Source organism: Aptenodytes forsteri, unplaced genomic scaffold, assembly GCF_000699145.1.
Source record: "Aptenodytes forsteri isolate BGI_AS27 unplaced genomic scaffold, ASM69914v1 Scaffold99, whole genome shotgun sequence".
In the NCBI taxonomy this organism is placed as follows: Eukaryota; Metazoa; Chordata; class Aves; order Sphenisciformes; family Spheniscidae; genus Aptenodytes; species Aptenodytes forsteri.
The window spans coordinates 1646291-1658885 of NW_008795321.1; the positions used below are offsets into that span (position 1 = coordinate 1646291).

At 39.6% G+C, this 12595-nt stretch overlaps 1 protein-coding gene across 1 annotated transcript in view; it reads right to left on the reverse strand.

The window, feature by feature from the left end:
* The window catches only part of PGM5 (phosphoglucomutase 5), a 93494-nt gene that overhangs the window by 65945 nt on the left and 14954 nt on the right, over positions 1–12595 (reverse strand). Inside the window, exons 2-3 of the mRNA XM_009279950.1 lie at positions 3979–4141; positions 1292–1438 (exon numbers count right to left, since the gene is read on the reverse strand). Of these exons, the coding sequence (XP_009278225.1) occupies positions 1292–1438; positions 3979–4141 (310 nt within the window). The remainder of the gene's footprint in view (positions 1–1291; positions 1439–3978; positions 4142–12595) is intronic.

A 12595-nucleotide genomic window follows, 5' to 3' on the forward strand; every position in this document is an offset into this window, starting at 1 on the left:
CATGTTAAGATAAAGTCCATGTAGGATTAAAGTCTAAGAATTATTTTAGCTCCTGCCAAACTCAACTGGTTTACTCTCAGTTGCTTCAACACCTCTGTAGCTCTGTAGTTAGTTCATACAACTGAAAAAGTAGAAGTTTTAAATACATCAGGTAGTATCTTAAAATACTTTTTAAATTATTTTCATTCTTTCTGCACTTTCATTCTGCATTCAGACCTGTGTAAACCATACTTATTCATGCACTTGTAAGCCAATTACATCGCTTCAGTAGGGATCCTTGGCATCTCTACTGTCTCAGAACGATGTATTCTGGGAAGAGATGATTGGGAAACGATTTTTCCTTAGAAAAACATTCACGCAAATTGCAATTATTTTTAATCTATTTTTATACTACCTGTAGTGGGGGGAGGGGTGTCTCACTTTCATTTTGAAAAATACAATCTGGAGAGATTAAAAAGTTGAAAAAGCAAAATTTAAAACTATGGCAATCATATGATTCCAGAGTGGTGCGGAAGCTGAATTTTCTTTGCTTTTTGTTTCCCTAAAAAGCCAAATATGTTCTTTGCAATCAAAAAAACCCCATAATTTAAGATTTTTAATCAAAAACTTTATTTATCAAAGTACTTTGTCTCAAAATACAATGTTTTGGTGGAAAATAAACTGGCTTTAATTCTAGGACATCAGGAATGAGGAAGAGTTCTTGAGGCTACACAGAACTTTACAGGATTTGAAATATTGTCTGGACCCCTTCCTTTGCTTTTGACTCCTTCAGGACAAAATGGCTGTATTAGCTCATTTTAAATCAAGTGTAGGCAGAAAAGTATTCACGTGCTTAAAATTAAACATGTGCTTAAGCACTCCCTTTACATTTGGAGTCACTGGGTGTATAGAGCCTTACACATCCCACAACTTTTCAGAAAGTGTGAGCAAAGAATGAATAAACTGAGACTCTCATGACCTCTTTTGTCAATTAGACTTCCATGGGCAAACCATTCCTAGTCCAAAAACGTTTGTGTTTGGTGTTTAACTACTAGCAAGCCTAAGCACATATATCTGGCAAAGGTATTTGGCTAAATGATAAGGCCTGATGCACTTAAAGTCCGTAACTCAGCTTCCTTATGTGCAAAACTAACGCAATACTTGCCTATACTGCCTAATATTTTGAGAACTTACATAGTAAGGCATTTTGAAGAATTAAAGTTCTGTTTAAATAATTACCCATTATCATTCTGCAGCAATTCTAATATTTAGAATCAATGGATGTAGCATGCATAAAAGCACACATTGATACCTCGGAAAGGTTTGAATTTGTTCTCCAGATCAAATTCTTGTCTTCCTAGGCGTGATAAATCAACTCTGAGATCGGGACAAATGGCATATTCCTCCAAGGTTTTGCTGATTTGATAGATTTTGTCTGAAACTATATCTGGAGCAGGTCCTATAAGAAAAAAGAATGTGTTGGGTCATTTTTTTTAAATGAAGGTTCCCTACTTAAAAAGTGAGTGCTATAGCAAAAACTTTTCTGAATATATTGGAGTTACTAAGGAATAAACCCAAACAAAGAACTACAGTAAATAAAGTCTTTTCTTTCAGTGTAATACAGGTTTAAAACATTTTTTGAAAAAATGTAACATGGTAATACAGTGCGTTACTTGCAACATTTTGATTCCCATACAGTATTTAAATCAATCATTAGCCAGGGCAGGGGGGACGAGGGAACCAAAAAAACCCACAGCCATCTTTCTTTGGGTTTATTGCTCAAAGACCGCCATTTTTTACTCTACACGCAATCTCAACGTATATATTAAAGGGAAGCCTGTCCTTCAGCATCAGTTTCTGGTGTTTCACAGGGCTTTCTGCAAATGCACATTTGTGAAGGTGAGATAGCTTTGTGTTTCACACTATTTCATTAGACATAATTACCATTTTTAAAAGTCTTTACAGTTTGACAGTGGTGTTCCCTTGCAGTTTTCCTCCAATGGCTTAATGAAATGTATCTTTGTTACAATTCAAAATACCTTAATTGCTTAACAAGCAATTATGACCTGGAACAGTTACATCATTCAGAAACAGAAATCACATATTACTTGTGCGTTACTTTTATTGCCAAATCCTGAAGATTGGCTTTATTTTTAAAGATTTACTGTCAGTCAAATAGAAGTTGCAGGCTTGATGCAAAAATTACCAGATGAGCTATGCCATATGTAGTGCAAGAGTTGAGTCTGAGTAACAACAAAAGTCCTTTCTGGCTTATCTGACTCTTCATTGCTTATATTAAAGCCACACTTCCACTCTGAAAAATGACTTCCTTTATTCTCTTTTACATGCTCTCTCTCCTAATCCAAAGCCTCTGTCTTTTCAGTGCTAACTTCCCACTCCTATAGCAATGCTGCTATATTCAGTGCAGCTTTGCCACATAAATTAGTGTGTTCCATCTCAGATGCAGTGTACCAGATGGCCCAAGGCGATAAAAGAAGTAACAGTCACTTAAGTCTTCATGTGGCTTAGAAAATGACTCCTTACTCATCTAATCCAAACCCATCCAAGGGGTGAGGACAGGTTTTATTAGCTCCAGATCATCCTTGAATACATCCTGGATGTATTGTCTACTGATATTTCCAGCTAAGGAGATCCCACAGTGTCGCTCTGCATTCTCTCCTACAGCTATAGAAACAAACCACTTCTGCCTGACCTGGATCTGCAAAATAGACTGAGCGAGAATGCAGAGCAATGATAGCCTTCCCTAGGAGCTTGTCGTGGTGCCTCACCATTCTCTTAGTTCAAAAGCCTTGCCTAATACTTAACCCACATTTTCTCGGCCGCAACTTAAACCAACTACTTTTCATTATGTCCCAGCTGATCATCATAAATAACTGAACCTTGTGACCTGTGCTTGAGGAGTGTTTCATATTTAAAGCTTAACAGCCTGTTTGAATTTTCTTTAAAAAGGCAAAGTACACTAAAAAGAATGCCCCACCAACTGTTACCCATTTATCAAACAGATTTTAGGTGTACATGTTGTTTTAAAGTTTATAGAGTGCTAATGGTTTGGCTCTGGTATGTTTGCGCTGTGACCCTGGCTTTCTCCCTCTCTGACCTTACACAGTCCCTTTAATCTCTCTGGGATTCAAGCTTATTCTGTTTATAAAATCACACTGGTTTAACCATGCAAGTTTTTCAATTAAACTAGGGACAAGGGAGAAGGATCCCCTTCTCAAGTTCTCCCACCTTCAAAATGGGGAAGGAAACATTATTTTAAAAGCACTTTCGTTTTTTTCAGATGGAAAGCACTCTACATGTGTGAGGTATACAAGGTGTCAGCAATTGTCACCATGATGTTTTATGGGTGTACACAGATCTATAACATAAAACATACATAATGTATAACATACCTACATGTGTTAGCTTGCTGATTTTGTAAAACAAGACATTAGCTATATACACAAATTTGATTATTCAACAGTGGAATTGCAATAGTTACAATGGTACAACCCTCTCCCTGGATAAGAGCAGTTATTTCCTGGGTAAACATGAGAAGTGCTTTCTTCCATGCAAGACAATGAGTTATACTGCTTACACCACTTCTGAAATTACAGGCTTTAAAGTAAATGCCAAGACAAGCAACACAGAAATAGGAGCAAAACAGAGCTCCCTCATAGGCATCTTTACAAAAGGATCAGAACTGTTACAATGACCTGGCAGACTACATAAAATGCTATAAAAATGGCATGGCAAACCTTTCTTTATAGAAATCTTACAGCTAGCACAAGGCCTTCAGTGAACACTTAATGCTTATTGTACAGAACCATGTAAACAAATACACTCCTATTACTGAAGAACAAAGATATGCATATGTTCTTCATAGTTTTAACAGAATAAATGAAAAACACACAGTTAAAGTCAGCTAGTTATCCTTGCCAGCATATTTTCATCCTACGGAAATGCAAAGTTGCAACGTGTTATTAAAAAAAAGCCTACCTCCATTGGCAACCTCAAACTTGACTCCAAACTCTCCTCCAGGTCCCCCAGGACTGTGGCTAGCTGTTAGAATAATTCCACCAGCTGCTTTGATCTTTCGGATGATACATGAAACAGCAGGTGTGGATAAGATACCATTCTGTCCAATAACCAATCTGCCGATCTAGGTGGAAAAGGAAGTCAAAGTACTCTGAATGGTACTAAACTTTTGAAAATTAATAAACAAACACACACATATAGGTATATATGTATAGGATAGAAATTGTAAAGTCCTTGTATGGAACCTATTCTTTTGCAGAGAAATATACATACATGAGTTGGTTGCATGCTAATCTGGAGTGCTGACAAAAAATATTGCACCCTGGCACATTCAACCCCAGCGGCCTGTGTACTGACAGTAAAGCAAGAGCGCAGCCGTGGTAGTGATTTGCAAAGCTCCCAAGCATAGCACTGGGCTATGATCCTGCTATCAAACCTTTCCAGGTATCCCCATGAACCAGCAAATCCCCTCAAACACCAATATGGTTTAGGGCTGACCGTGAGGACGCAGTTTGCAGGGTTGGGGCTTTAACCAGCATAAAAGAGAACAGCAAGCAAATTGCCTTTCATGGAGCGGCCTTTCGGTGCAATCACAAATATCACTACATACTAGGACCTGTAGTCTCTGAGAGTCACATCTCTATTACCAAGACACCCTTGGGTGTTCTGCCGTATAGAAAGTATCGCTCCTCCTCCAGCCATCAGTGACTCCATGGCTATTCCAGATGAAGATGGTGTATTTCCCAGGGCACAGCTGGGCAGGGGAAGTTCCCACCATTCTTAAAGTAAAAAAAGCTTTCAGGTGGTGTTATTAAACACTGAGTCAATGTGTTTGGTATTATGTGCATTTCCACTGCAAGGTTCTACAGTTTCAGCTCAACATAAATAATCTAGGAGCCAACCAGAAAGGTATTTACAAAGAAATACGAAAGAGTTCCAGCTCCTGGGAAACAGGCAGATACAAAAAAAGGAGGGGAGAAGGGAAGGTTAGTGTCACAGATGAGAACCGAGGCAGCTGCAAATGGAGCTTAAAAGGATATTGTCAAAGTTCGGGGTTATTTAATATCCTCACTTAAAAAAACAAACAAAAAAAAAACCAAACAAAAACCCACTACTACTGAGTAGTAGTTTGGGAAGGGGGGGAGGCAGGGAAGGAGGGAGAGAGAGGCAGAATACTGAATCCTTCCCATTCCCCATCTAAAAGCAGACTGGGATTTCAACCTCAGATTTCCTTCTCTAGTTTGAGGGAGATTTGATAGCTCTACTGTCTGTGTGGCAAAGCAACAGCACAGGAGGTGTCACTACTTGTCTCCTTTCTATAAAGAGCTGTTCCTTCATATAGAGACGACCTCCTTCTGGGTCCAGCGCTTGTGTGAGACCCTTAACGGTTATTTAGAAGCGGGGTTCCAAATAATTTCAGAAAAGCAAAGGATTAATAGATGATTTATGTAGCCTGTTTTTGTGAACTATTTTAAGAGGAAAAAAAAAAGATTTCTACATTGAAATGATCAACTTCTAAAGTAAGCACGTTACTTTTTTGCTAACCCTCACAAAGCACAAACTATGGTTAGCCATTTCTCTTTCACTGAGAATTACAAGATCTGCTTTCAAATTTAAAAAAATGTGCATAACGATGCACTCTATTACTGAGATTTTTACCTCAAGATCTGATGATAGGATGATTGTTTGTCTACCCGGTTGTCTTTTCACAGTTTTTGCAGATAATTTTGAAGCCTATGGATTGTTACTAGAAAACAGGAAAGCTATCAAAATTACAAGTACAGTTCATGGAAAATCTTCAAGGTTCATTTCACTTGCTCTTGCTAGTATTGGGAAAATGTTTTGTTTCACTGTCTTTTTTTCTCCCAGGTTGGAACAATTCTGAAGAAAATGAAAAAAGAAAAAGTTAAGAAACAAAAAATTTTGGTTTCTCACTTTTCTACTATAAGGAAAATATTTTCCAGGGAAAACAAGTATCCTTTCCAGGAGAAAAAACACAAATCAGCAGAATCCACATTTTCTATTTCAACAGATTATTTTAAAGCAGCACTTCCACTGACATGGTCAGTTGGTAAGGGTGGAGTGTATATATAGTTAACACATATACCACACAGCTGAACCTCATTTCTGCTCACTTCAATGGTATTGAACAATTTTATTTCCTGTTTAAGCCTAACAATACATTAACATTAGTTAATGTATTATGTACAGTTATGCTGAACCTCTCTGCTCACTTCAATGGTATTGAACAATTTTATTTCCTGTTTAAGCCTAACAATACATTATTAGTTAATGTATTATGTACAGTTATATTATTTATATTATACAGTTATATTAGTTTCATTACCCGACAACTGAATGATTAAGAGCAATACCATCTTCCTCATTATAGAACCTGATGCCGACTATAACATAAATACCTTTGATTATTTGTGGAACAAAACATACCAGTGAATACAGTTTACACAGCTGAACCTCATTTCTGCTCACTTCAATGGTATTGAACAATTTTATTTCCTGTTTAAGCCTAACAATACATTAACATTAGTTAATGTATTATGTACAGTTATATTAGTTATATTATACAGTTATATTAGTTTCATTACCCGACAACTGAATGATTAAGAGCAATACCATCTTCCTCATTATAGAACCTGATGCCGACTATAACATAAATACCTTTGATTATTTGTGGAACAAAACATACCAGTGAATACAGTTTTCCCTGAAGAACAGATTAAATGTTATGCTTCCGCACTGTGACAGCATTTACTTGCAAGACTCTGTACCACTTTCTGACTTTATGTCTATCCTGCCTTCCCACTCTTGCTTCTCCCCGAAGGTAAAACTAAGCAGTAATTTACAGCATGTGTATTTGTAAATCTCCCAATTTATCATAATTTACAGACTTTAGGAGCAACAATAAAGGTATATTTCCTCCAATCCTAGCTCCAAGCCAAGTGAAGCAGCTGATTAAATGTTATTTCACTGATTACAGAACAAAATTGGTATCTCTCTTACTGATCAGACTTCTTCACATTTATGTAATGTTCTTCTCATCTTTTAAATCTCCAAATGCTAGATTTACATTTTATTTATTCAACTGTTTTGAATACTAAGCTACTTCAAAAATACTTTCTATACAACCCTACTTGCTACCACAGAAATGCAATTCCTACATTGTCAAACAAGGAAGACTCTTTTTTTTTTAAAAAAAAGCACAAGCGTTTCCAGTTGTTGTGGGCTGACAACTGACAGACACACTTCTACCTCAGCAAATGAGTAGGGTAAAACTCCATCCATCAGGAGAGGCACTGAAATCACTAGGAGCTCTAGCACATGCTTTGACACACTTTTAGAATCAAGCTCAAGAAAGAAAACTTTCCATTAGCCACATAATTTACTGTTTTATTGAAACCAGTGCCATGTAAATAATTTGAAAGAGAAATAGAGATTTTTTTCAAATTGTTCTGAATTTGAGTGTGTCCTTTTATGGCTTCTTTTCAGTCCATGAAGCCGCTTTTGGACAACATGCCATGTCTTGCAAGACTGTTGTATTTATGCTGTCATTTAATCACTATTGCCAGTTGGACTGAAGCATTAGAAAAAACACAGAACGTTGGGAAATAGACTTTAACAAACTCTTTTTCCAGTCTATACAACAGTCTACGCATGTACCTTTATTATGGAAAGAAAAGCATGATGAAAATAAATACTGAAAATGTTTGTTTTGAATATTGTCTCTCCCTTTTTTAAACTATGAAGCATGTAGAAAGCTAGAGCAATGACTCAATCTTCCAAATACAGCTGTCAGAAATGGGTGCCAGCTCTTAAAACAGTATTGTGTATGGGTAAGCAAATGGAAGATGACAGGAATTACATTTTGCAAAATGCTTGAGAACAACACTAAATCTATCTTGAGGTACTCAAGTATAAATGCATTTATACCTGCATACAGGCTTATCATGAGCACATGTTCTCTGTACTTCTAAATCTGAACTAGTGAGGTTTAGACTTTTGCCTTCATGCACACCAAAACTATTTTTTTTAAAGCAAGTAGAATATTTAGATTATTCAGAATGCACAAATTACCTGGCACTATCTCTTCACCATATTTTCATTTTTTTCCTGTTCAACAGATGTTGCACAAACCAGTATTCCCATTTTTCTGGATGCCAAATATTAATATGAACAGGAGTAATTTGCTTTGCCTTCAGCATTTGTCACAAGGCTATTTTTTCTACTTAGACATATTATTTAGTACACCAATTTCTATACTATAGAAATACTGCAGTATTTAGTAGTCTAAATTAAGGATGTTGAAAGTGAAATTACGTGAATGATACACAGATATTTTATTTGCAGTGACTACCGCAAAGAGCTTCACCTTATCTGAAGGTCTTCAGTGCTTTTATGAAACGCCCTGAGGACAGTGCAGACCTTAGAACTGTACACGTGCTACCCATCTTCCTCCGCTCTCTTCATTTCAGTGGCAAGAATGCACAACCTCATCCCCTCTTGGCCCAGAAGCTGTTCATTTTGTCTCTGAACCAAATACTAAATGGACATTTATTAATTGCAAGTAATGAACACTCAGATTTACAGACTTCTCACAATCTGGGCTAAAACAGTAACCAAATAATGTCCATGTGCTGACTCACAATTAAAGTTCCAGTAATATCCTTCTGAAGATCTTGGACAGTTTCATAGCATGGAAAGATTATCTTTGGAATTCAAAAACTTGCATGGCTACGAGATCACAGGCATGTAATGTCTCTTCTAATACTGTGACCCTACGCCACGTTCTATTTTGTCACTCTGCTTTTAGTAGCAACAGCAGAAACAAAGACCATGATCCTCAGCAAACTGTTACAGCTGAAAGAATAGTCACCCTAACAAGTACTTTACAAGAACATTTTTATGCAATATTACCACTTGCAGCTGTGCATTTTCAGATGATTCAGTTGATTATCATGGAGTCATTTAATGCTTTTTTTAATTATTTTTCCCAGTAATCTCTCACATGCCTCAGTCAATTAAACTTGAAAGAACATGGAGCAAGCAGATTATACCCTGGACAGCATAGGGCTGTGCCTTCCTACCTTCTACTACAGTATCCTAAAGATGACTGAGCACCACACTCAACATAGAAGCAAATACATCAATCATACAGGTCCAGGGAGGGAGGGCAAGATTTGCATGGAAGACCATGGAAAATAAAAACAACACGGTATTATAAAGAAGACAACTGGAAAACTCTCTGCCATCTCAAACTTCTACAGCATTACTAGCAATACCCTGTGATCTCTCTAGGACGTTGCTATGACTTCCCATATTCAAGAGTATGATCATCAGCTTCTGATCTCCCACTGAGACTCACACATAGCAGCTTCTCATTTAAACCTATCCTAAACTTTGCAACAAAAATGAGACACCACATCCAGCTGATGGGTCTAATAGAATAGTTTCATTTAATTTGTAGTGGAACTGTATTATAAATGATGGAGCCTTTTACCTCAGTTCTTTCAGACATTAAGGTACAAGGACACTACTACTGAGAGGACACAGGTGAAAAGGGAAATAGAGTCTCAGATATTCTCCTACACCCTACTTTGCAAAACTGCTTGTTGCAACCTGGAATGGTACAGGACGTCTCTGCCTTTCCTCACACTCCTTCACTCTCCCATCACATGCAGTCCCTTACCCAAATGTGTTTGCCCCAGCTGTGTGACCCATCGGAGGGTGACCCTGGTTAGCCACCTTCAGCTCTGAACAGAAAGATTTGGTGGAGTATGTGCTGATTGCAGTTGCACACCAGGGACCAGCCTGTAACTGTTGCCACCAGGGGAAGCCTACACAGGCTATAGCTGTGGAGTGTGTGCCTGCAACCCCAAGCTGGAGGGCATGAGCCAGAGGGACTAAAGACGAGAAGACGGCAGGGCAAGCACTGGCAGCTGACCGGGCAGGGGGCCTCATCTCATTCCTTGTACTGGGGCCTATGCCAACTGTGCTAGGCTGTTAACGCAGGGGGAATGCGGGGTGAGTCACCAAGTTAGAACAAGGGGAACCTAGCAACTCTAAAGGGCAATACATTTACAGTTGATAATAGAAAATCCCTTTTATTTTTGTACTCAGCAGGCACAATTAACCATAACACTTGGTATGTGTCTTCCAGGAAGGAGATTCAAGTTCAGTTTATCAGCATTTACATGGCTGTCCCTCTCCTGGCACTGTGGGGTGGCTAAAGGTTTTGAATGCAACTTCAAGGCTTCCACACATTTCATCCGATCCTGCCTACACCAGCTCACTTCTTTCCTTGTGATACTGGCTACATGCCTTCTAATGACATTAACCTCATCCAAAGGGAGAGATCTTTGCTCTCAGGAGTATTCCCCTCCTCTCACCATACTTACGTAGCGCAGCAATGCCTTCAGGGAGGTTTAGATATTTTCCCAGCAGATGTACGTTAACAGCCAAAGAATAAAACATACAAACAGTATTCACTAAGTAAATGTGAGGCTTATGCATTTACAGTGTGCTTGAGAGAAACGGAGGTGACGATGAGCAGGGTGAGAATGGTAGAGAGGGGATGGAGCGTTAGCACACGGAAATGGGAAGCGTTTTCAGTATCAGTAGCACCCCACCAGCTGGCCTGCTGAATTTGTGAGGACTGTGTCATTAGTAAGAGTATCATGCTTGAATTCAGATATATGTGGGAACTGTGAGCAGAAAAGCTTGGTTTTTGGCTTCAGAAAACACTAGGCAGAAACTGTGTTTCCAAGAAACTTGCAGTAACTTAAGAAAGGGGAAGCACTACCACAGCAAGGTGCCAGAAACTATCAAACTGGAAGTCTCCTGAGGACAAAAAGACCTGATCTTCAGGGGAAACAGAGCAAAATGAGGAATGTCACAGAAGCAGCAGGAAGGAGGCAAGCTGACAGGAAAAACTAGTCAGGAAGAAGTCCTGAATACAGCATAACCTGGCTGACAAGCCCCTGGTCTTCTAAACCCTAAACTTCTTGTCTTCCTCAGCACCTCAGTCCTTGTGGTCACCTTGTGGCTGTAACCCACTCCGTAGCTCCTACCAGTGTGCAAGGGCAGGCAAAGACCTCAGCCTCAGCAGGGCAGCTCTTGCTGCAGGGCTCTTGCTTTAGCTGTTGCTGCGCTTTATCCCTCCTGGTCAACAGGTACAATTCCAGCGGCATGGCTTTCTCCACCAAGCTACGTGGGGGAAGGGGTGAGGGAGCAGCACTCCTCCGGGCCCCGTCCTACCTTCCTCACAACACCCCACACACCAGCCCGCTCCCGCTGCTCTGCACTCACTCCCTGCCGCTGCGGACAAAACACCACTGCGCTACCCTCGCCAGTGTCCCCACCTTCGCCAGTGTCCCCCCCGCCAGCCCTCCTCACACCCTGGGCCACATAAGCCCTGGCCTCTACCAAGCCCCTGCGTGAACGGTGAGTTTGCAAAAGCTAGCCAGTACATAACACAGCCAGTCTCCCTGAAATCTCACGTATCACTCAGCGTCTGTTTGACAGTATCAGCGTGGTGAGAACATGCTTTAGAAATAAATTTAAAATACTCATTATTTATACCAGGCTGGCTAATCCACACAGCTTGTATGTGACAATAAATCAGCAGGGAAAATTCAGACACATAGAGATTCGTTTCAAAGTTGAAAGATCTCCTGGTTATAAAACAGGACTGCATTTAAAGAATGGAGCTTTTTAAAAGAAATAAGAAAAAGTAAATTCACTACAAAAAAAAATTGTATAACTTCTTTTGCCAGATCTGGAGAATCAATTTAGCCATCACAACGAGAGACAGCAGCTTCAACTCTGCTTTGAAGTAGAAACTTCAAGCCTACATTAGCCGGTGTTTCCAGCTTTCTGTACACACCGACACATGAATGTGCATGCATCTATAAGAAGACATCAGTTTTCTTCCCAAGTTCTTTCCTATCTTCAAAACTGCACAAGAAAAGCTGTAAGCCATCCGATCACAGAGGTATTTGCCACTGTTGCCTTCTTGCATTTCGTAATTTGTTCGCAAGTGAACAATGGAGAAGAATGATTAGTTTCTTAAGATGCAGCCAAAGTGCTGAATTCCTCTTGCTTCAACAATACCATTTTCCTTGAATATTTTTGAAAGATCCTGAGCAGTAGATACACGTCTGATACCTTTGTTTCCCACACACTTATTTTTAATTCTGTTACATTTTCTCCTGCAGTCAACCGTGTTTTTCAGCTCCCATTCCTGCCTCAGTCTAAAATAAGGTGTGAAACAGTATGGCACGGCCCACCGTCTCCTGAGGTTACCACGATCACCTCCATTATACATAGGTAAAACCAGCCACGCCAAAGCCTGGCGGTACAGCCTAAAGGACATACGAGCCGGCACTGGGCTGACTCGGGCATCGGACATGCAGACCACCGAAACACGGCCGGACGCGAAGTTCGTCTTATTTTCACTTGTGTATTTCACTTGTATTCACTTTCACAGCGCTACCCGGGTTATGACATTAAAACGTTCTCCCCCCTTCCTATGGGACTGCTCCGCGCTTCCTCACCGCAGGGA